Here is a 25,801-nt window from a genome sequence, read left to right on the forward strand (position 1 = left end):
ATGTCCTTCTACCATGATGTTCTGCGTCACCCTGGGCCCAGAGCTGTGGAGTCAGCCAACCTGGACTGAATCTCTAAAACCTTCTGGAGGCTGGGAAGTTCAAGATGAAGACACTGAAAGATTTCATGAATGAAGCAAGTTACTAGGCACAGGCCACTCTCAAGGGGAGGGGATCACGCAAAGGCATGAATATCTAGAGGAAAGGATCATGGGAGCCATTTCAAAAGCTGCCCACCACATAAGTGAAACTGAAGCCTAAACATAAAATTCACTCAAGCGGCATAATGGAAGGATGACATGGAAGGAGATGATGAAATCACTCTCCCAAGAACGTAATCCTTTATAGGCCTGTATGGGCTTTGGTGGAGGACACATGATGTGTGAACTTCTGAACAGTGCTTGAGAAACCTCTGTACCCAAGGACTGAAGATGATAAATGTACCCCAGAACTCAAAGCAGGATTATAACCGTGTGGCCTGTGGATCATTGGATATAACTAACACTTTGTGGACTAGCCTAGTTCTTACCCTTCCATTATTGTTTGTTAATTCTCACAATAGTACTCTGGGGTATATACTGAATTGGCCCTTCTAAAAAAGACCATCTAGGTTCAAAAAAGGCTCTTAACCATGGCACTTCTTACCTCATGTCCAGTATTCATAACTTTAACTTAGGGAATCCTGTCTGCATGTATCCCCTCATTCTATTCTGTTTCAGTAGTTCTCAACCAAAGAATCACTATGGACCTGAAATCAGTTGCCAAATACAAGTAATTTACCACTGATAACAAAACTAATATGAGCTAATGACTTAGGTTGAGAAATCAGAGTGAATTCAGGATTACCTGAAAAGTCCTTCCTTGTATACATTTCTATTCATATATTCTTTCTTATTGATTAATTGATTCTGAAGATGGAACCCAGGGGCACTTTGTTACTGAGCTACATCCACAGAGCTTTTTTATTTTTATTTTGAGACAAGGTCTCACTAAGTTGCTGAGGGTCTCACTAAGTTGCTAAGACTGGCCTTAAACCTGTGATCCTCCTCACTTAGCCTCTCAAGTAGTGTGTACCATCACACCCAGCTCATGTATTCTTCTTGAGTGAGGAACAAAGGAGGAAGAGTGCAATTGGAGGATAAGAAATTACATCAACCAGATGAAAGGAAGCATCTCTAACATTCTCTAGGATGAGAATAGTCTTTTGCTAAAAAAAAAAAAAAAAAAAAAAAAAAAAAACTGAACAAATCTCCTGACATGTGGCTACCTAAGTCTGGAGCTAAAGGTAAGTAATTTAGATAGACATCACTCATCAATGCCTGCTGCCTGAGGAACAGTTTAAAAGAGTGAGGGTTAGGAGAGGGGGAAAGGAAATAAAACTGCATACTAGCAGGAAGGACTGACTAGCTTTTGTGTTTTTTGTATTTGATTTGTTTTGTTTGTTCTAATTAGTTATACATGACAGCAGAATGCATTTTGACACATTGTACACAAATGGAGAACAACTTCTCATTGTTCATGCTGTACACCATGCAGAGTCACAACAGTAGTGTAATCATACATGTATGTAGGGTCATAATGTCTGTCTCATTCTACCGTAGCAAAGACTAGCTTCTTTTGTGAGAGAGTACATAAATTGAAATTTTTGGAGAAAAATAAATATTTATGATTTGACTATAAAAAAAATCAATAAGCAAAATTTAAGGAAAATCTTTACAAATTCTAAAAATACAAAATTTAAGCTAACAACTTCCCCTCTTTAGTTCCAATCCCATATTTAAAGCTGTTTATGTAATGATGTCTCCAAATACCTCCTACTCTTCTGATCAAGTGTCCAAAGAAAATACTAGGTTTCCAAAGAAATCCACTGTACCTTATCCTAGAGAAATATGATTACTTATGAAGGTGATGTCATTTAAATAAGAAGTATTGAAGCTAAAATTAGCAACTGTTTACTATAACATTCAAAGCTTTTCATACAAAGTAAAACCAAAAGTTTAACTCACCGCACATTTTTCCACTTTGCCAGCATTATTAGCCCATTTTACTAAAGCTAATAATCGAACGAAGAGTTGGCGTGTCCGGCTAGCAAACTGTACTATTTCTATTTTCCTATAAAAGAGTTTTCAGAAAACCAATATATTACAATGGATATTCCACAAATTTATTTCATCTGAGCTAAAAAAAAAAAAAAATCTGTGTTTACAACCACTACAACAAAATGAAACTCCTAAATATTTATCCAAATATGAATTATCACATTTTGTATGCCACCTGTATATACTTTATTTTTTGACCACACAGTAATAAACCCAATAGGATGTTTTAGCAATAAATCACTTTTTAAAATCAATTTCATACTGCAATAAAAGCTGTTTCTAAAACATACTAAACTCGCGGATATATGGTAATAGAAGTTAACTGCATCATAGAGGGAATCAAATTAGGCGTTTGATGTAACTAACTTCCTAGCTGAAATTAGTAGTCAGTAACCTTTTTGATAAGAGCAGGGAATTGAAATACATTTTTACCAAGGCTTGAAACTATTACTCTTTCTACAAAAGCAAGGGTCAATTTCCCATCTTGGAAAAGCAAGATTTAAAAATTTGAATAAAGAACTGGACAACCCTTTATCAAATGAATTTTAGTGGGTAAACACAGAATTAAATTATTTAAGCCAAATCAAAGAGAATATGTTGAGTAATAAAAATACAAAGTAGAAGGTATGTTTATATCTAATTTTTTCTTTTTTTATTGGTGCATTCTAATTATACATAACAGAGGGATCCATTACGCCATATTTATACATGCAGTTCATATCTATTTTTATGTTATACCCATCTCTATGCTTTTTCTCCCAACATTCACCAGTATTTTTATCATCTCCTCATAAAGTCTTAGAGATTCACTAAAAGCTTTACGTTGTCAATCAGTGCATTAGCTAGACTTCTCAACTTCAAGGCAGCTACAAAAGGGATAATCATATCTTTGATGGCTTACCTTAAGACACTTAAAGAAAAAAAAAATACTCAAGATGCCAGAACTAATGGCAGCACCCAGAAGAATACCAACTTCCCTCCAGGTGGACTAACCTATGAATTTTCATACATCTTGTCAATGACCTACAAATCCAAACTACATCTCTGCATCTCTCCAATATCACCACCATGATGAAATGCACCAAAATAAGCTTTTGCTTAAGTATAATCCTAACTAAAGGCTACAGAGTCAAACTGCTACCAAGAGCATATGAAGCCCACAACCAACCTGAAAGGATTCCTTGAGATCAGCCAACAACTTGATTGGTGGCACTATATAGAGAAAAATCAAGGACAACTTGGCAATGACTCTTTGCTAATGTCTATGAAGATTATGGAAAAAAACAAGCAGAGCATCGCTGACAAGAGAGACATAGCAAAAGTGTTAAATGCACATGAAGATCTGGCAGAGCTGGGGATGTAGCTCAGTGGTACAGCGCTTGCCTAGCATGTATGAAGCCCTGGGTTCCATCCCCATAATCCCCCCCAATAAGATCTGGCAGCCATCTGAGAGCTAGGAGCCTCTGTAGTGTCACTTTAACTCAGCAATGAATTACAGAGGATGTGAGGTCTCTGCTCCCCTCCCAGAGCAAACAGATTTGCATATTATTAATTTGATTTCCTAAATACATTCCTCTACTAGAAAGAAGAAGTCCCTTTTTGTAAACTATTGCGATGTGGTTTGGTTTTCTGAACCAGGGTCTCAGCGATAAGGAATGTGAGCCAATTTCCAAAGGCCCAGTGTCCCTTCACCCCACAACAGACAAAACCTTCTGTCCTTTAAAATTGACCAGCTAAACCATAACACAAGTAAGTTTCAATTGTCTCTTTCACCTCTTTACCTATGTCTAATTCTGTCAAAAAAGGACACTTGGTGTTGGCATTTGAGTGTAGACATTAATAAATGCTCAAATCCTCCCTAGTGACTTGGTATTAAAAAAACCAACCAAGGAGTATAAGTAATGTCAAGATATAATCAAGCCACCTTTACTATAGCCACAATGTAAATTCCCATCACATGATTTCTTTGAAATCTTAATTTGTCTTGTTCCTTTGGCCTATGCAAACAGACTAGTGTGTAGTTAAGTATTAAGCCCCCAACTTCAATTGAACCAAAATTGTCTCAACTATAAAACAGCAATAGCAGGAGGCAAGTATCAATTCTCTGAAGATACCAAATTGCATCATTAGAGCAAAGATAAATTAGCAACCAAATTCTTAAATCGGTATGACCCCCAGCTTCTTCCATTGCAGACTATTATCTTCTACATCTTCCTATCCTACTCAGGGACTTGATCAGGTCAGTCATTCAAAGGTTTGTAGAACAAAAGATCTAGAACTCGTCTCACAGATGAATATTGTTGAGAATGAGATAATGACATTCCTGCTACTCCTAAACAAATGGTCCTAGGTTTCCAATCCACAGCCCTACACCAGCAATACCCACATATCCACACCCACAGATAGATTAATAAAGAGGCAGATTTCAGGTTTTTATACTTACCTTTCCACATCAGATTTTCTTGGCAATCTAAGAAGAAAAAAAAATTGATTAAATATATGCATACCTTCATCGAAATGTGACAATGGCCTTTACTCTGATACTATTAAATATCTTTAGTGTTTTAGAAAGCCTGGGTACCCAGCTACTACAGGCTCATGTGGCCATAAGCTTCCAGCAATATGACTATAAGGGAAAAAAACAATGGAGGAATATTTCTCTCCAATCAAATTGCTTCAAGAAGCATTACATAATCCTCAAACATTTTTTTAAAAGCCAAGTCTCACATCAGCACACTATATCATAGAGAGTCAGAAAAAATATTTTTGAAGACCAAAAAGATCACAGATGTAAAAGTACTACTTGGTTGCCAGCCCCCCAATACTCACACTCTGGTTCTAAGCAATAATCCTTCCATGTTTTGTTATGGGGGGCAAAACTGGAAGCTAAGCATATAAATGGGTCAGTGTCAAGGGTTTAATGATGACATTACATAGTGGTTAGATGAAAAGATCTGTGTTACTTTAAAACAGCTCCAGTAGAGTTTTGATTTCCTTTTGCTAGTTCTCCAGTATTGAGAGCCAGCACTAATGTCAACTTTTTCTCTGACAAATTATACCATTTAATATTCACATCTACAGATGTTTAGAAAGGTCCTCCTCAGCTTCCTGAATTGCCATATTCTGTTGACCTCTATTCCCATGGTCTGAGACTCAGCAGCCTGAATAATTCTTATACCTATCCCACAATTGTCAGATATTGAAGAATATACACCTAGTCACTAAGGTTCTCTCCCACCCAGGTGCTACAGGATCAGAAAAACTAAAACCATTTCCAAAGGTTCAAGATGCAAGGAAGGGAATGATTAAAATGAGCTCTGGCTTGTCAGTTCTACTATTCTTAGGGAAAACAGTGGAATGGAAGCAGAAGCTATGATCAGAGCCACAGAGGCAACTAGGGAGGGGCTGAAAGGCCAGCAGACCAAGGGATGAAGGAGAAATAAAGGCCCTATTAGGAGACTGCAAACTAAAGCACCACTGGTAAATTCCTTTACATGCAAAAGCTGCTGACAAGCAGTCCTTGAGAAGCCACAGCCCTTTTCCTTCAAGAGAGAAAGAAAATGAGAAGGATGGTTGTCTGTAGGGGTGGGAGGAAGAGAATATCCTCTGGGGGTAGACAGAACAGGAACCATTGTTCCAGCTCCTCCCACCTGCCCCAGAGACCCTAAAAGGATCATCTCACATCAGAGGTGCTGTCATTTCAAGGACAATGGACAGGCTTTGCTGCCTGCCTCCTCTCCCCCCCCCCCATGCCTTCTAATCTATTTAAAATTCCTTTATGAAAAGAAATCCACCATTTGGGGTAAAAGCCTTAAAATGCAAATGTTGGAAGAAGTAAGGCAAAGGAACTTATTTGCCCCAAAGTGCAATCAGACAACTTTACATGACTTAGATCCTAGCATTTTCTGATTCTAAAAGTCTTTAAAAGAGAGAGAAATCTAATTCCCTACAAAAATCAAACCAGAGAGTAAACTCTAAGACGTGAACATATCTGTTGGGGGTGGGGGTAGACTAGCAGAAGGGGAAAAAAAAAAAAAACAGAAATGTGGGGCCAAAGCCCAACCAAGGCTGTCCAGTTTACCTTCAATAGTTCACAGTCTAGCATCAAGTGTTACAAAATAAGTAACTATGTCCCTAAAGACCCTTCTACTAGAACATTGGCTGTACATAATACATTAATCCCAAGAGTTTTTACCTGGAACAAGGGAAAACACAGTATTTAGGCACCTTCACAGTAAGTTCTCTAACACAAATAAAAAATGAAGAAAGTTATTTTATATACCTATGTATCAAGAGCAACAATGACTCCTCCCATCACATTCTCCAAGGTTTGCAATGACAATTCTAAAAATTCAGTTATTCATGCACTAAATCAAAAAATACTTAGTTAAGACCCGAGTATGTGCAGGCATTATTCTAGGCCCTGGGGAATGTAGAAAACAAGTCAAAATCTCTCTCCATAAGGAGCTTACATTCCAGTGACCAGAGGAGAGAGTACCATGTAATAATAATGTCAGGAGACAGTAAGTCCTGAAGAGAAAACTAAAAGCACCAAGCACAGAGAAAGAACAGCACGAAGGTGCAGAATACTATTTTAATGGGTAGTGAAAGGCAGTCTTTCTGATAAGTTATATGTGAACTAAGATCGAATGGAAATGAGAAGGCAAATCACACAGATTTCTCAGGGAAGAGCAAAGGCTCCAAGATGACAGTATTAGGACATGAATTAAAGGCATAAGAGAAAAAAGGCACAGATCATGCAGGGCCTTAAAAGGAAAATGAGGGGCTAGATCCAGAGTTGTATACCTGTCATCCCAGTGACTCAGGAGGTTGAGGCAGGAGGATCTTGTGAGTTAGAGGCTAGCCTCAGCAATTTAGTGAGACTGACAACTTGGTCTCAAAATAAAAAAGCAAATGGACTGCAGATGTAGCTCAGTGGTAAAGCACCCGGAGAGGGTAGGGGGGAATCGATCCCCAGTACTTAAAAAAAGAAATAAAAGGAAATGACCACATGTCCACATGTCCTGGTTTGCACAAGATAGTCCTGGTTGTTTGCTGTTCTGACACCACTATTAATGCCACTTACCTTTAGGCTCAAAAGTGTCCTGCTGGATCATAAACTTTATGGGCACTCTCTATGTAGGTGATTATAAAAATTTTTCAATCTAAGTGAGATGAGAAACCACTGGAGGGTTCTGATCAGATAAGTTTTAAAAGGATCATCTCAGCTATTTTGTGGAGAAGAAACTAGAGGGGCGAGGGCAGGAAAGACACCAACAAGCAGACTACCGCAGAGCACAGGCTGAAGACTGGGTGGCTTGGACCAACACCTGGTGAAACAGCATTGGGAAGTGGTGGGATTCCAAAGTGAGAGACAAGACTTGCTGATGTACCCTGGGGATGGGATGTGAAAAAAGAGGAGCCAGGAATTACTCTAAAATTTTTGGCCTGAGCAACAACAGAAAGAATGTATTCTTTGAGAAAGAAAAGGTTTTGAGATAGAGGGGAGATGTCAAGTAGAATCAGGAGTTTGAATCTGGCCTTGATATGTTGAAATGCCCACTAGATACTGAAATGTAGGTATCTGGACATATTATCTGGAGTTCAACAGAGATGTCTGCGCTGGGCTGGGTGTGGGGGGCACACATCAACATACTATACCTATATACTTATTCTACAGCAATAAAACAGATGTTTCTTCTTCATAAACCAACTTTTAAAATAATAAAAACAAAACAATATAATTCAAGGAATCTCTCCAAATTTCCTATGGAAAAACGAATCACACAATTACTAATGGCAGCAGTCCTCACCATTTTCTTCCCAGCTATACATAAGACAGGTGACCTTCACATATATCCAATTGTCTCATGGACACTCGTGAATTCTTACGAAATCCAACAATAATCATTGCAGAGGAATAAAGTACTGCAAGAATTCCCAATCGTGGGCTGGGGATGTGGCTCAAGCGGTAGCGCGCTCGCCTGGCATGCGTGCGGCCCGGGTTCGATCCTCAGCACCACATACCAACAAAGATGTTGTGTCTGCTGATAACTAAAAAATAAAATATTAAAATTCTCTCTCTCTCTATCTCTATCTCTTTTGCGCTCTCTTTAAAAAAAAAAAAAAAAAAAAAAAAAAAAAGAATTCCCAATCGTGACAGCTATTTAAATTTCTCATTAGACAGGGGTAGATTTCTTTTATCTTTAGATTTCTTCCTGTCTCATTCAATGAAGTACATCAAAACTGAGAATGACGTTTCACAGGAGTCAGTGGAACCCATTCTAATTTCTTTAGTGACATGCAAACAAATATTTTAAGTCTCCAGTAACAAATTACTGTGGCACTGTACAACCTAAAATCTCCACACTAATGTAATTGAAAACCCTGATGTCTTACAATAGATTAAAAAATTAATCTAGATCAAAACTAATCTTTCTTCTTCTTTTTTCTTTCCTCTCTGACTTACCTTTTCTGAACCTGGGTTAAAAGATGTAAAAGAGCCCCCCAAATTTTATAATGCCTTTTCTTCATGCACTGAATCATTAGTGTATTCTGATCCTATTCTGAAGGGATTAACACCCTAATCAAGCCCCAAGGCTTTTCATAGGTAACTAGGTGAAATAACAGCAGCAGGCTGGTTACAATTTTTTTTTTTTTACTTTGACTAAATTCATAAAGACTCAAACATTCTCAAATGTTTCTCACACACACAAACTTGCATCTGAAACGATGAATTACCTTAAACACAATATAAACACAATATATCTCCTGCGTTTAAACAGAAGCAATTACAACCTCTATTTAAAATGTATCATCCAGATATGAAAGATTTCCTGTCTTTGGGTTTTTTTAAAGTTTGAATATTATGTATTCCTAAATACTACACTGTGATCTTGGGTTTTGGGCTAAAAAGCTTTCAGCCAGAAATCAATAGAGTTCTGTTGGGAACTCAGACAAAAATCCCAAAGACAATCTTCAGCTTCAGTGTAACGACACGCTAAATGAGCCAAGTCTCGGTTACTTTATCGAGAAAGACCCCCCCAATACAAAGCTTCTTCACCTCCCCTGCACCCGATGAGTTCAAAAATTCTAGACTAAGCAGCCAGCCCAGCGGAGAAAACGGCAGCCTCTCGGGGGAAAGGGAGGCGCAACCCTCAGTCGGCTGGGCGGGAAGCGGGGGCTGGGGAGCAGGCGTGGGTTTCGCGGCACTTACAGGTCGGTCAGCACCATGAGCTCCGAGTAGGCCCGGTGCAGCAGAAATTCGATGAGGGTGCTCAATCGGTAGCCGGGGCTAGCCGCAGCCGCAGCGGCCGCCGCCACGGCGGCTCCTGGAGGAGGAGGAACTGGGGCTGACGCCGGGCCGCCACTGCCGCCGCCGCCGCCTCCCGGCGGGACCAGCTGGTGGTTTTCCAGCTGCACTGGGGCCATAGCGACGCAGGGTCGGGCTTAGTGCAGCGGCCAAGATGCGGCCCGTGGACCTCCCGGGCGCTCGGTCACCGCGCCGAGGCAGGCGCGGGCAGAGTCGCCGCCGCTTACAGCCGGGCAGCCTCAGAACAGGAAGCCTTGCGCCGGCCACAGAGGCCCGCCCCCATGAAGCTACGAGCCCGCCGGCTCCAGAGACGGGAGCGAGGGGCGGGGGGAGGCAGAGAGGGCGGGGAAGGGGGACCGCCGCCGCAGAAAAGCTGCACCTCCGCGATGGCTCAGAGGCCGCTGCGCCCGGCAGCAGTAGCGTCCATGTTGACGGCCCAAAGCGGAAGTCTTTAGACAGAGCGGAAGGGGAACCTGCAGGGGGCCTTCCGATAACAACCTGTGACTGTTCTCCCCGCTGTCCTGCGCGGTAGCGCTTGGTGACGGTGGGGGGTAGGGGGGTGCGTGGGAGTGGGGCGGAGCAGGCGCGTGGGGGGGGGAAGCGGAAAAGGGACCGCGTACAGCCGGAAGCCGGAGTGAGAGCCGAGCGGGCCGCGTCACCGCGAACGTCAGTACCCAGCCCCTACCGTCGCCCCCCGCTCCCCGCTCCCCACCCAGGGTCTTAAAGACAGCAGTTTGCCCTAAGGGGTCGCTCATCACTCCCTAAGCGGGCTCCTAACACGACCGTGGAGGTCGACCCTGGAAGCTCGTGAGTTGTGGCTTTGGAATCGCAAAGAAAACGGAGTGGCAGCGCGCGAGTGATTTTTTTTTCAGGCCTTTGCTCCTCCCACAGACGTCCTAGGCGTGTTGCGTGGGAGAGAGACGTATTGTCCTTTTTTTTTTTTAACTGTGGGAAAATGTGCTAGCAGACATGATTCGGGGTAGGGACAGAGTCACCCCACAAAATCACTTACTTTTAATAGAGTGGGGCGGGTGCTGAGCCCGTTACCGCCACGCAGATCCCTAGTGCAACACAGAAACAGTCCTTAAATCCTCTGCGGCGGGCTCCCGCTTCTGTCCCTGCTCTTGAAATAGCTACCCTGCCTACCAAGGGCTTTCACTGAATCTATTCCTAACCGGGAGTTTTCCGCGTCAAAATCCACGTTTACTATTTCGCCCCTGCTTTAAAATGATGATTCTCAAAAAAAGGGGGAAAAAAAAGAAAAAAAGCAGTCCTCTGGGTTCCACCCCCATAGATTACATGTTATTGGTCTGGACTTAGGTATTGATTTCCCAAAGGATTCTAATGTGTACTCACGTAGACATTAACTGTTAAAGTGTCAGTTGTTTTGATCCTTTACTGACATATTTTTGCAGCTCCTAAGGTGTAAGCAAAGCTGGTGCTGTTTTTCCTACAGTTAAGATACTCTCATTTTATTGTTTCTTTTCCTTTTATTAGTGCATTATACATATACCTAATAGTTTATTTTCTTTCTTTCTTTCTTTTTTTTTACTGAGATGGGGCCTCCCTACATTGCCCAGACTGGCCTAGAACTCCAAGGCACAAGCAATCCTCCCACCTTAGGCTCCTGAGTGACTGAGACTACAGGACCAGAACCGTGGTATTGTGCTGGCTAATTCTTTACTCTTGAAAGCCTTTCACTTGTCTTTTGAAGGTTTAACCTCCAGTGTAATCACTTCTCCTTCCTTTGTGGGCCTAAAGCACATTTACATGTATCACTATAGTACTTAAAATGTTTTAGGATTATCTATAGCCCCTACAAGTGCTGTGACTGCAGGGCAGAGACTATCATTAATCCCTAGGCAAGCTACCCCTAGGGAGCAAACTTTTTTGAAATTTTATTTTCATGTTTAATGGATGAATAACTGTATATATTGGTAGGCTACAAAGTGATGTTTCAGTGTATGTATACACTGTGGAATAAGGAAGTCAGACTAGTTAACATACCATCACCTCACTTTTTTTTTTTTTTTTTTTTTTTGGAGTGACAACATTTTAAAGCCACTCTTAACAATTCTGAGCCGTACATAGTTGTTGTTTGTTCTTTTTTTGTGTGGTGCTGGGGATTAAATCTAGGGCCTTGTGCATGCAAGGCAAGCACTCTACCACCTGAGCTACAACACCAGCCCTATACATTGTTATTAACTACAGTCAACTTGCTGTGCAATAGATCACCAGAACTTATTCCTCCCCTCCTAAGTCTAACTGAAACTTGTACCCTTTGTACAACAATACTCCTTTCCCTGCCCACTTTCCCCTGCCCTCAGTCTCTGGTAATCACTATTCTTCTTTCTACTTGACTTTCACTTTTTTAGATACCACATACAAGTAAAATCATGAGACATTTGTCTTTCTGTGCCTGGCTTATTTCACTTAAGGTGAATCATCTATGTTGCAAGTGACAGCATTTCATTCTTTTTAAAGATGATTGTATTGTTACAGTATACAACCTTTTAAAAGTCCCATTAATTTAGTAACAGGCACTTAGGTTGTTTCTAAATCTTAGCTACTGTAACACTGCAACAAACACACATCTCTTTGGCATAGGGATTTCAGTTCCTTTGGATATATATTCAGAAGTGGGGTTTCAAGATCATATGGCAATTTTCTTAGTTTTTTGAGGAATCTCCCTATTGTTTTCCAAAATAGCCATACTAATTTGCATTACCACCAAGGGTTTACAAGAGCTCCCTATTCTCTATATCCTCATCAGCATTTTTCTTTGTTTGTTTTGTTTTGTTTTGTTTTTGTTTTTGTTTACTAGCCCTTCTAACAGATTAAGGTATCTCATTGTGGTTTTAATTTGCATGGGGAACAAACAAAAATTTTATGTTAAGTAGAACTGGACCATCTCTTGTGCAGTTTTGACTTGTTTCATTGTATCAGTATCTCTGTCTGTGTCTGTCTCACTCCCTCTCCGTCCTTCTCTCTCCCTCCCTTCTGAAAAAGGATATTGACTTTACTTAAGAAATCTGGTTGTCTCCCAAGCAGGGTAGCACATACCTATAATCCCAGCAATTTGGGAGGTGGAGGCAGGAAGATCAGTAAGTTCAAGGCCAGCCTCAGCAACTTAATGAGACTCTGTTTCAAAAAATAAAAAGTGTTAGGGGTATAGCTCAATGGCAGAGCACCCCTAGGTTCAATCCCCAATATGGGAATCAGATGGGGGGTTGTCACATATACACCAAAAATAGGTAATTGTGCAAGGTGATCCTAAAAGTCTTTCCTAACACTGAAACTCTGATTCTGTGTGATAGGGTTTTAACTCTGCCTTATTGTATAAACACAAATCTACATCTTGCCTTTTGGTATCATTCTATTTAGCAGTGTGTTTCTACCTAGAAAGAGTATGACCAACTTGTAAGTAAAGGGGAAAAAAAAAAAAAATCAGTGGATGGGGAAGTTGTTTTAGAAAAAAGGAAATTTCATCCACATCAATTATAGATTATTGAGATTTCTGTTTTTGAATAGGTATCTTTAAAAATTAGTAAGTACTCATTGTCAAAAAAGATGGCCTAAGCCAGGTGCAGTGGCACACACCTGTAATCCTAGTGGCTTCAAAGGCTGAGACAGGAGGATCATGAGTTCAAAGCCAGTCTCAGCAAGGGTGAAGTGCTAAGCAACTCAGTGAGACTCTGTCTCTAAATAAAATACAAAATAGGGCTGGGGATGGGGCTCAGTGGTTGACTGCCTCTGAGTTCAATCCCTGGTTAAAAAAAAAAAAAAAAAAAAAAGGATGGCTTAAAGGAAAATAGGTTGAAAATACAGGAAAAGGACTTGTGAACCTTACTCTGCTTTAATATTGAAGATCAGGTAGATAAAGTAAATGAAAGCTCCCAAGGGGAATGATACCTCTGTCTCCTAGATACTCCAACATAAACACTTGGCAGACATACAGAGGGCTAGTAAAAGAAATGAATGGTGAAGGAGAGGAAATGTTAGCATGTTGGGCTGAATTACTAAAGGCATGACCCACATTTGGAAATAATTTCTAATTTGTCACTTGAAAGTCTGTAGTACTGTTTGGCACTGTAAGAGAGTTACTTACTTTTTTCATTCACATTTTTCAGTTCCTTTGTTTGGGCGTCCTGTGATTCTGTCACATCTCAGTTTCAGGACTAGCAGTATATTTTCTCAGCTCCTGAATCGACCTACGTGCTTTAGATCTTCGATGAAATCTATTGGATTTTAACAAAAGAGAACAAATTGATTACAAAACATGGATGGGGGAGAAAAGGCATTTCTTTTAAGTCTTTTTGATGGAAAAATGAAATTGGGATACATATGGTTTCATTTTGAAATATATAAATGCTGTTCAGCCACAAAAGGGTAGGGAAGGAATTGAAAAGTATTTTCTTTTTAGAATATGTTGCAATTTCTCCAAAACAGAGAGCAAAAGCAGTAAATGCATTCATATAACAGATGCTAGATGCTATATTCATTGTGAATTGAGGGAAGGAATTTACAATGTTGGGACACGGTCTGACCAACATAAAAAAAACAAGAACACTTTAATAGCTTTGCATTTAGAAAAAAAAATCAAACTTCTTACTGTGACCTCTAAAGCTATTAGCAGAGCAGCCCTTTTCTGCTTCTCCTTTTTCCCCCCGACTCTTGCCCCTGTTTCTCTCACTCACTACACTAGGATCTCACTGAGTCTGTCTAGTCATTGCCATTCCCTCTCACCTTAGGGCCTGTCTTCTGATCCAGACGCTTAAACAGCTTGTTTCCTGGCTCTTCACATGGATGACTTCTCATTCATCAAGTATCAGCTTAAGTGAAAAAAAAAACAAAAACCCTCAGATATTATATTGTCATATGCCAAGAAAGTCCATCCCAGCCCTCTTGGTAGAAACAAACAGTTATGAATAATCTTAACTGCCTCAGTAAGAGAACAGATGAGGGCTGGGGTTATAGCTTAGTGGTAGAGCACTTACCTTGCATGCATGAGGCCCTGGGTTTGATCCTCGGAACCACATACAAATAAGTAAATAAAAATAAAGATATTGTGTCCATCTACAACTAAAATAAATTTTTTAAAAAAGAGAGAATGAATGATTAAATTAGTATATTTGTACAGTGTTCAAATGAACTAGATCTACTTGCACCAATGTGAATACATCTAAAAACCAGTACTGGCTAGCCGCAAACCCAGCGTTTTGGGCTTACAGGAGGATAACAAGTTCAAAGCCAGCCTCAGCGAGGCCCTAAGCAATTTAATGAGATCCTGTCTCAAAATAAAAAGGGCTGGGGATGTGGCTCAGTGGTTAAGCACCCTTGGGTTCAATCCCCAGTCCCAAAATAAAACAAATTCTGAATGAAACATGCAATCTCTTTTGATACCACTCTATACTTTCACAGCACATAAAACAATATCTATAATATATTGAAGTATAAATCTAGATGAGGATAATATACACCACCTTCAAGATTGTAGTTACTTCTAGGAAGGGGTAAGGGATGAGGTGGTGCTTTATTAGTTAGCAGTTACTAGTCAGATAATGGAATTTTAAATTATTTTTTATTAATTTTATAGTGACACATAATAGTGGGTGTCATTGTGAGATATTCATCCAGGTATATAGCATGATGGGTCATTTTGATTTCCCAGCCCTCCCCTTTTCTTCCCTGTCTCCCCTTGCTCTACTGTACTAGTCTCCCTTCTAATTTCCTGAGACCCTCCCTTTATTTCTTTTTTCCTCTGTAGCTTCCACATATGAGAAAACATACAACTCTTGACTTTCTGAGTCTGGCTTATTTCTCTTAACATATGCTGCAATGGATTTCTTCAAGAAAAACATGAAGAAAATATGACCTTTTTGCTATCTGTTAGATCTGGGGATAGAGATATGATTGTTTAATGAATTCTGTATGTTTCAATATTTTTTAAATATTTGATCATTTTAGAACATTTAAATTAATGTTTGTATTAGTATAATTTACACTAGCTGTCATAACAAACTCCAGAATCTCAATAACTTAACACAGTTTTGAGCTCACAAAGTTCAATAAAGATGGGCCTAATAGGAGGCTTTCCTCCAGGTAGAAACTTAATCATACTGGGCAGCCATCATTCTATGACCGTCAGAATAAATAAATATTTATGTGCATTTGTGTGTGTGTGTGTCTGTCTGCCTGTCTGTCTGTCTGTCTGTCTGCCTGCCTGCCTGTCTGTCTGTCTGCCTGCCTGCCTGCCTGTCTCCACTTCTCCACCCACATTCCGTTAACCAGTTAGTCACATGGCCCCACTTGAAGGCTAGGGAGATGGGAAATAGTCTGTATACTTACAAAGGCAAAGAAATGGTTTGATGAACAAATAGCATTGTTTTTACCACAATATTAAAATGGTTCCCTGTTTTTATCCCTCAAGGCACAGCCTCTGAAATCAAACTGCTTAGATTCAAATCCTGGCTCTACTACATACTATCTGAACTCTTTCCATCAAGTTATTTCACTCCTCTGGGTCTCAGTTTCCTCATCTGTAATAGTCATATACCTCAGAAAATGATCATGAAGAATAAAAGAATTAACATTTGCAAAAGCTTAAAACAGTAAGTGACTTATAAATTATCATTATCATTATCATTCTATTTATTCACCTAATAATCCATGAATTTTTAGATTTTTGTGGGGGAGGGCATACCAGGGATTGAACTCAGGGTCACTTAACCACTGAGCCACATCCCCAGCCCTATTTTCTATTTTATTTGAAGACAGGGTCTCACTGAGTTGGTCAGCATTTTGATTTTGTGGAGTCTGGCTTTGAACTCGTGATCCTCCTGCCTCAGCCTCCCAAGCTGCCCAGATTATAGGTGTGCTCCACCACGCCTGGCTTTATCTTCTGTACTCACATGATTATCTTTCTAGTATAGCCAGCACTTAGCTTAGTACCCATCTATTGCCTTTGATGAATGAATGGGACAAGTATATTCCTTCGCTGATGTTCTATTGTTCTTTTTATATTGCATTACTTTTGTAGAATAAGACTAATATATTTATATGGAATGAAATGCCAGGAGTTTCTTTTAAAATACTTGAGAAAAAATGTTGGGGGAAGTAGATAAAAAAGATTAGAAAAATGTTGATCTTGTTCTGTTTCTATTGCGTTGACAGTTGTTCAAGTTGATGATAAATACATGGCAACTCAGGGGCTGGGGTTGGGGCTGAGTGGTAGAGCACTTGCCTAGCACGTGCGAGGCCCTGGGTTCGATCCTCAGCACCACATAAAAATAAATAAATAAAATAAAGGTTAAAAAAAAAGAGAGAAATATTTTTTAAAAAAACATGAAGGTTCATATTCTTTCTCTTCTATATATTTGAGGACATATACAGTAAAGTCTTTTGAAAACAAGACTGGGCATGGGTAGTCAATTAAAAGCTTAGATCTTTTTTCTCTCCTAATGAACAACATTTCATACATATCTACTCAGTGTTTCAGATTTTAAAACATTTTTGTAATTTCTAGTGTTTAAAGCTAACATAAAAAAGAAGACTATAAGGAAACTTCAATTATAACTGCTATGAAAGAGATGAAGATATCAGATAGTTTAACACTTTGGGTTTTAGGCCTGGAAAAGAATGTTTCCAAGGAACTCTTAAAAAACGTACCCAAATTTATAATCTAACTGTTTTCTAACTGCTAAAATGCAACATCTTATAAATAAGTGATTCCTAATGGGGGAATAAAGGAAGAATAAGAGGAGGGGCACTGTTAGAAAGGAGAAGGAACCAGGCTTAGGGGCACTCACCTGTAAGCGGACTTCCCCCTGTAAAACCTGTAAGCGGCTGGGGAGGCTGAGGCAGGAGGGTCGAAAGTTCAAAGCCAGCCTCAGCAACTTAGCAAGGCTCTAAGCAACTCAGTGAGACCCTGTCTCTAAATAAAATATTAAAAAAAGGGCTGTGGCTCAGTGGTTAAACTCCTGGGTTCAATCCCTGGTACCAAAAAAAAAAAAAAAAGAGAGAGAGAGAGAAGGAGCCCATTTAGGGCACAATTATATTCTCTCTGAAAAAATGAAAATCTCATCTTACCTTGTTCCATCTTTGTTAGGGAAGCGACCCCCCCTCAGTCTGGCAAGGAGTAAAACTGCCATGGATAGATGCTGAAAGTAAACAACAAGATGGGAGGGGCATCAGTGAGGTGGCTCTTGTTCCCATGTCACCATGTCTTGTGGAGAGATGCAGCAGGCCCCCATGGAGACCACATGCACAGGAGTTGCACCACAGCTAAGGAGCCAAGGCCAAGGGCTGCATATCTTCATTCGCATCTGAGTGAAACAAGGCTGTTTTGGTACACACTGGGAAGGAGCGGGGTGTGACGCATGGCAGACAGTTCTGCCTTGTGAGGGTGTCAGGAGTGGCTGAATAGTCCTGCTGGTGTGAGGGTATTAGGCATAGCAAACAGTTCCGAGCCAGCCGTGCCTATGTAAGTGTTTCTGTTTCCAGAATGAGGACAGGGATGCAACAGGGTCTTCTTACCAATTGCAGCTGCTGCCTGACTCAAGGGACATGGTGTCTTATGCTGCTGCAGGGCTGGATCTAGGGGAAAAAGAAAGCATTTAAATACTCCCCTTCCCCAACTCCCACACCTCTTAGGGACTAAGGTATTCCTTCCTTCCTCAGATGCCCAGGTTGTTCTTTCCATAGCCACATAGTCCATTTGTTCTAAGTCACTGGCCACTATTTCTCCTCCCTTCACAAGGGCCTCTCCCACCTGCACCCACATGGGTGATGGCTAACTGAGCACTGTGTTAGAACTTGAACAACCCAGGAGGCAGGATTTCCTTTTCTTTCTTTCTTTTTTCTTTTTTTTTTAATGGTACCGAGGACTGAACTCAGGGGCACTCAACCACCGAGCCACATCCTCAGCCCTTTTTTATATTTTATTTAGAGACAGGGTCTCGCTGAGTTGCTTAGGGCCTCACTAAGTTGTTGAGGCTGGCTTTGAATTTATGATCCTCCTGCCTCAGCCTCCCCAGCCACTGGGATAACTGGCGTGCACCACTGCTCAGGATGTCCTCTTAATACTGCCCAAGCAGGACACTGTAGGTATATACTAGGGTTCATGAATTTCACCACCTAATAATTCTCCTTGTGGTCAGCAGCCTTCCACACCCAGCAACTGAAACCAAGTGGTAGCAGAAGCAAAAAACTGCAGGCATCTTCCTATGTTGCCTAATTGCCACCTTAGGATGAAGCCAGTCAGGCTTTTAGGCACCAGGAGCAGCAGGAAAAAAAACATCAGAAATAACTGGAAATAGGGTGAGATTGCAGACATGGAGTGCCAGTCTCCCGCTCCTCCTCCCTCCATCTGACCTTCCCTAAGCAGTGGGAAATTTTAATAATTGATCAGAAAAAGTATTCCATCATGTGCATATTCTAGCACTGTCTACTACAGATAGTCTCAGATGTTTATGAGAAAGAAAAAATTTAATAACTGTTTCAGTTTTAATACAGATAAGCTTAAGTAATAGCCTTTGTTACTATCCTTACAAGATAAGAAGAATGTCTTCTGATTTTAATCTATAAAATTAATGCAAGCCCGTGTTCTAGTTGAGATATAACTAAAGTCAGACTTCTCAAGATTTAAACTTCCTAAATTAGATTTGTGGATCAAATAAGTTATCATTGTTTCCACTGAATATTGAAGATCACAAACATAAAATGGCTTTTTACTAAATGAAATTTTAGTTACAGATGTCATTTCAAAGGATTGACGCTTATAAATTTCTTGTAAGTTTACAGATCATAAGGGTTTAATGTGTTAGCTAAAACTGTAATTTCCAGATCTTTAGTTAACCTTTGCTAAGATTTTAAATATTAGGCTGAATTCATTGACAATCTTTGGATATTTGGATAGTTTCTAAGTAAAAGAATATATAAAGCTTTTGGTCACTAAACCTAACTTCAATTTACCCTTATTTGCATGTATTATAAAATGGTATACATTTACTGGTATACATTAAAATGTTCCAGTGCTTTGGATGATGTCATATGCTCATTTTGCCACCTTAAAATTTATATAGATAATCTGAAAATTGTGCTCAGAGAAAATTAGCTAGATGGTTCCTGGTTTTCTCTTGGTTTAGAGAAAACAGAAGTTAATTATTTAGATTAAAAGAGATAAAAATAATCAAGACTATATATGATATTGTAATTACATAAAATATAAATATGTCTGGAAGAAAACAGATATGATTTGTTACCTAAGGATACTATTTGTTAAAATGCGTGTTTCAATGTAACATTAACATTGTTTTGTTTAATATGCTAAGACTGATTATATTTTTAAATTAAAGTTAAAGCCTTTTATTATTTCTTTACATAGCTAAGTATTTCTGTCCAAGCACATTAAAATGAAAGAATATTAAGAAGTTGGGCTGGGGTCGTGGCTCAGTGGTAGAGCGCTCACCTTGCATGTGTGAGGCCCTGGGTTCGATCCTCAGCACCACATAAAAGTAAATAAATAAAATAAAGGTATTGGTTTCAACTATCACTAAAAACAATAAATATGTTTTTTTTAATAAAATAGAATATTAAGAAGTGGTGTCACCAAAAATTGCAGAGTAGGGTACTCCCTCTACAAAAGCAACTGACGAGCTAGGAAAAACTGTCGCGGTGAACTTTTGCAGAACTTCAGAATCTACTCAAACCAACCAGGGGAAGACTAGTGAAGACAAAAGCATTGAGGTAAGACAGCACCTGCCCGCAATCTCCCATACTGGTGGCAGCCATGGGGACAACAGTCCACACTCCTATTGCAGGGTGCTAATTTCAGAAGGGACAACATGAACCATCCTCTCAACTCATCTGTGGTGATGGGCTTATACTTGTCCATTGGTTCTTCAAAGGACAGTACAAGGTCTACCCGTGTTTCACTCAACTCAGTATTCCCAGGCCCAGCTTCCTAAACAGCTTTTGCAAAAAGCATTTAAAGGCACAAGTATTGACTGTAGTAATCTGGGATAGGGAACAACAATCAAAACAAAAAAATAGACCGAAAGACCTAGGTAGGAAAAGATTGGGAAAAGAGATATATGGGTGAATAAGGACTTTTAAAGTTCCCAACTATACCTGGTGGAAGGTATAGCTTTCTATATCAAGAAAGCCACAGGTGTGGTAGCGTAGGCCTGTAATCCCAGTGACATGGGAGACTGAGGCAGGAGGATCACAAATTGGGAGGGCAGCCTCGGCAGCTTAGAATATCCTGTCTCAAAATAAAGAATATAAAGTCTGGTGTTATAGCTCAATGGTACACTGCCCTTAGGTTTGATCCCCAATACTGAAAAGAAAAAAAAAAGCCACATTCATGCCCAGGGTTTGCTGCATGTTCTGAAAAGATCCTAAACATTCACCTCTAGCTGGTCATCAGGCTCCCAGCCATCAAGATGTGAAGAGAAAGACCAAGATTGTAAATGGCCTGGCCAAATGTTAAAGGAGGACCCCAACACGAAGCCTGTCTGCAAGGACTGGGAGAGTGTTTGTGTGTTCTTCTCCCTCTTCCTCCTCCTGTTTTTGACCCTTAAGCATTTCAGGAAACACTGTCAAAAGTCTTAACCATAAACCTGTAGTCCCAGCTGCTCTAGAGACTGAGGCAGGAGGATCATGAGTTCAAAGCCAGCCTCAGCAACTTAGCAAGGCACTAAGCAACTCAGTTAGACCCTGTCTCTAAAAAAAATACAAAATGGGGCTGGGGAAGTGGCTCAGCAGTCGAGTGCCCCTGAGTTCGATCCCTGGAACCCCCCCCCCAAAAAAAGACTTAACCGTAAGCTAACAGAACAGAGACTTCAGTGCCACATGACAAAGAATACAGACTTCACCAAAATGGTTTTGAAAAGTCACTAAACAAGGAAACAACCCATATAAATCAATGAAATAAAATTTAAAGTCCAGAAGACCCCATATATCTATGGCCAATTAATTTTTTGACTCATAGAATCATACATATTTACGGTTACCATGTGATGTTTCAATACGTGTACACATTGTATAACGTTCAAATCAAACATTTATCTTTTGCTAAAAACATTCCATATTCTTTCTTGTGACTTTTTGGAAATATACAATGCAATGTCATTAATAGGTAATGACTGTACAATAAAACACCAAAACTTATTTCTCCTGACTGTAAGTTAGTACCTCTTGATTAGCTTTTCCCTATCGCCCCTCTCCCTACTCTCCTCAACCTCTGTTTACCACTATTTGACTTTGAACTTCTGTGAAATCAATTTGTTTAGATTCCACTTGCGTTTGTCCTTCTGTGCCTGGCTCTAGTAACTTCCAGTTCTATCCATGTTGTCACAATAGAATTTCATCGTTTTTATACCTGAATAGTATTCTATTGTGCATATATACCACATTTTTTTAATATGTTCACCAGTTAGTGAATGCTTAGATTGATTCCATCTTTCGGCTGTCATAAATAGTGCTACAATAAACAGAAGAATGCATATAACCCAGCAATTCTACTCATGAATCTGAACAGGTGTATGTGTGTGTGCATTTATCTTTTTTCAAAAAAATTAAAAACAGCCATACAAACACATACTTACATACAAATGTTCATAGCATCACTCTTCACAGTACCCATAAGATGGGAACAACCCAGATGTCCACCAATCCATGAATAGATAGATAATCAAAGGTGGTAGATCTGTGTAATGGAATATTATTCAACCATTAAAAAAGAAAAGAAATATTGATACATAAAAGGTTCAAGGATGAACCTTGAAAACATGCTTGACTGAAAGAAGCCATGCATAATAATAATAGGTCCTATATTGATTGCATGAGGCCATTTGCATGAACTACCCAGAATAGGTAAGGACAAAAAGCAGATTAGGGATTACCAGGGAGATGGCACAGCGGGGGAGTGACTGCTTAATGGGTATAGGCTTTCTTTTGGGGTGATGAAAATGTTTTGGAACTGAATAGATGTAAAGGTAGCACAACACTGTGAATGCACTAAATGTTGCTGAATTGTACACTTTAATTTTATACTATGTGAATTTTAGCTATATATAAAAGTATATTGCTGGGCACAGTGGCACATGCCTATAATCCCGGCAGCTCAGGAGGCTGACGCAGGAAGTTCAAAGCCAACCTCTATAATTTAGCAAGGCCCTAAGCAATTTAGCAAGACTCTGTCTCAGTTTTAAAAAAGGTCTAAAGATGTGGCTCAGTGGTTAAGTGCCCCCTGGATTCAGTTCTCAGTACTAAAAAAAAAAAAAAAAAGTATGTTAAGAATATTTTTTAAAGGTAGTAGTAATGGTTAAAAAAAATTAAGGGTATATTCAATATTGGTAGATTTATTTTAAAAGGCATATAAAAGCCGGGCCAGGCAGGGTGGTGCACACCAATAATCTCAGCAGCTCAGGAGGTTGAGACAGGAAGATTTCGAGTTCAAAGCCAACCTCAGCAAAAGCAAGGCCCTAAGCAACTCAGTGAGACCCTGTCTCTAAATAAAATATAAAAAGGGCTGGGGATGGGGCTCAGTGGTTGAGTGCCCCTGAGTTCAATCCCGGTACACCCCCCCCCAAAAAAAAGGCATATAAATTTTGCTGCAAAGTATTATATATATGATATACAAAAAAAGTATAAAACTAGATTTAGATTTTCTTCTTTGTAAAAATAGCTAAGTAATTCTCTACCTGGATAACAGAGGTTCCTGTTATGACCTGTTTTTATTGTCATGGTACATATTTTGTTAATACCCGCAAATACTCTTTTTACTTCTTTATACTTCTAGAAAACTCTTGAATAATTTTGACAAAAGTTTCTCATTTTTAAGTAAGTTCCTAAAACACAGTTAATCATTACTGTAGTTTAAAAATATTTATAACTAACTGTATATTAGGTTTTCTAAAATGACAGCTATGTTAGTGTCCTCTGTCTCCTGACAGTTCTTGACTTTGTCTTTCCCTTATCAGAGCCTAAATATGAAATAATAAAACTGTTAAGGATGTCTTTTATGCCTAAGCTGTCTTTGGATTTCCTGGAATGGCCTCAACAAAAATTTGCATGTTCAAAGCCAGCCTCAGCAATGGTGAGGCACTAAGCAACTCAGTGAGACCCTGTCTCTAAATAAAATACAAAATAGGGCTGGGGATGTGGCTTGGTGGTCAAGTGCCTCTGATTTCAAGCTGTGGTACCCACCCCCCACCAAAAAAAAATTTGCTCCTTTACCTTATAAAAAGTAAAGATAATAGAAATACTAGTTAGAGCCGGGCGTGGTGGCATATACCTGTAATCCATTGACTCCGGGAGGCTGAGGCAGGAGGATAGCAAGTTCAAGGCTAGCCTCAGCAAATTAGTGAGGCCCTAAGCAACTCAGCAAGATCTTGACTCTAAATAAAATATAAAAAGGGCTGGGGGAAAAAAATACAAGTCAGGTTTGTTTCAGCATTCTCCACATTTAAGTAACTCAGAACTGTTGTGAGAACTCTGATTTCCCAAAGTTAAGGTTGGAAGAGTCTGACCATCAAAGGAGTTCAGTCTTCCTTGGTTCCTTGTATATAAAATAAGCAGATGAAATACATTTCAGTGACTGCGTGCTTTCAGGTTAAAGGAGATGGATCATGTGCTAGCACACAGACTGGTATAAAAGCTTCCCACAAAGGTATTTTCTTTCTGGGTGCCAGTTGCCTTGTCAATCAGGGGCAGTCCTCTAAGATATAAAACAAAAGGTGCTGGAAGTTTGCCAGTGTCCCTGCTGTTCATACTATATTATTGCTACTGGGCAATTTGGACTCTGTCCTTATAAATTAGTTGTGTTTTACCCCAAGAGAGGATTCTGCTCCTTTGTGTTCTGCTAGCGCTGATTAACAGCACATTAGCCAGGGTGCTCAGCCATATTATCAAGGCAGAGATAAATTGACTAATTTTTAAACCAGCATTGGTGGGAAAGCTTTATTACTGTTTTATTTTTTATTAGTTCATATTAATTATACCGAGTAATGGATTTCACTGTGGCTATTCGAACACGCACGTCACATATTTTGATTATTTCCACACCTCCACCATGACCCTACTTATTCCCTCCCCTGACTCCCCTCCTTTTCTCTAATGGTCTCCCTTCTGCTTTCATGTCATCTTGGTGTTTTCTAGGTTCCACATATGAGAGGAAGCACGTGATCCATGTCATTCTGAGTCTGGCTTATTTCTTTCACGTAACATGATGTTCTCCAGTTCCATCCATTTTAATGCAAATGATATGACTTTGTCCTTTTTTATGACAAATAACTCTCCAATGTGTATGTACACCACATTTTCTTTATCTATTTATCTGTTAATGGGAATGTGGGCTGATTCCATAACCTGGCTATTGTGAATTATGACACAAAAAAACATGAGTATGCTGGTATCTTTGTAGTATGCCGATTTTAACTCCTGGGGCTTTATACCAAGTTGGTGGAAAAATATGCAGCTAAGTGCATTTTCTACTTGCCTGTGCCATAATTCTCTCAAAACTCTAAAGATGGGATAGTAACTGGAGCCATAGCCTCAGATCTCCTTTAAAAACCGCCAAATATGCTAGGTGCAATGGTGCATATGTGTAATCTCAGCAAATCAGGAGGCTGAGGCAGGCGGATCACAAGTTGGAGGCCAGCCTCAGCAATTTAGCAAGGCCCTAAGCAACTGAACAAGACCCTATCTCTAAATAAACTATAAAAAATGGCTGGGGATGCTGCTCAGTGGTTAAGTACCCCTGGGTTCAATCCCATACCAAAGAAAACTCCAAGTGAATTATATTTAGTTGCCCCTAGCTATGGATATTAATATGTTTGCCCACTATGTATCTGTTCTGAGGATCAGCAAAGCTAAGCAAAAATCCACAACTTAATAATGGAAAAGCTGCTTGTCTTTGTTTTCTACTCAGGAAATTGTGAGTTTTCTCTCTAGCGATGCTCATTCTCCTCTAGAAATGCTACTAAATATCTTTGTACACTATCACATCTTAGCCAGGTGCAGTGGTACATGCCTCTAACCCCAGATACTTGGGAGGCTGAGGCAGGAAGATTGCAAGTTTGAGGCCAGCCTAGGCAATATAGTGAGGCCATGTCTCAAAATAAAATTAAAAATTAAAAAAAATAAAGGCTGAGGGTGTAGCTCAGTGGTAATTACCTACTATGCACAAGGCCCTGGGTTCAATCTCCAGCACCATGAGATAGATAAATACACACACACACACACACACACACACACACACACAAGTATTACCTATAATCTTCACTGCCCACATCATTCATGGTCTTATGTTCAACAGGTACAAGAATTTTCATGACATCCTCTAAAATAGTGATGTCAATAAGCAGCTCTTTTGCCCCCCCCAGGGGA

The 25,801-nt window shown here is 39.8% G+C and overlaps 1 protein-coding gene and 1 long non-coding RNA gene across 3 annotated transcripts in view; one reads left to right on the forward strand and one right to left on the reverse strand.

Annotated features, from left to right (window-relative positions):
• The window catches only part of MED14 (mediator complex subunit 14), a 69,598-nt gene extending 59,689 nt beyond the window's left edge, over nt 1-9,909 (reverse strand). Inside the window, exons 1-3 of one of the 2 annotated variants that reach the window (XM_081276826.1) lie at nt 9,314-9,909; nt 4,541-4,567; nt 2,005-2,110 (exon numbers count right to left, since the gene is read on the reverse strand). In XM_081276826.1, the coding sequence (XP_081132952.1) occupies nt 2,005-2,110; nt 4,541-4,567; nt 9,314-9,528 (348 nt within the window). In that variant the 5' untranslated portion in view covers nt 9,529-9,909. The remainder of the gene's footprint in view (nt 1-2,004; nt 2,111-4,540; nt 4,568-9,313) is intronic. The other variant, XM_081276825.1, reaches the window with a different exon arrangement.
• A 170-nt stretch (nt 9,910-10,079) lies between these two features.
• LOC308638894 lies at nt 10,080-17,610 on the forward strand. Its single transcript, XR_014019959.1, has 4 exons — nt 10,080-10,216; nt 10,966-11,069; nt 15,840-16,020; nt 17,517-17,610. It is a non-coding gene; the product is annotated as an uncharacterized lncRNA (long non-coding RNA).
• The last annotated feature ends 8,191 nt before the right edge of the window (nt 17,611-25,801 follow it).

This window comes from Spermophilus citellus (genome assembly GCF_964194105.1).
Source record: "Spermophilus citellus genome assembly, chromosome: X".
Classification (NCBI taxonomy): domain Eukaryota; kingdom Metazoa; phylum Chordata; class Mammalia; order Rodentia; family Sciuridae; genus Spermophilus; species Spermophilus citellus.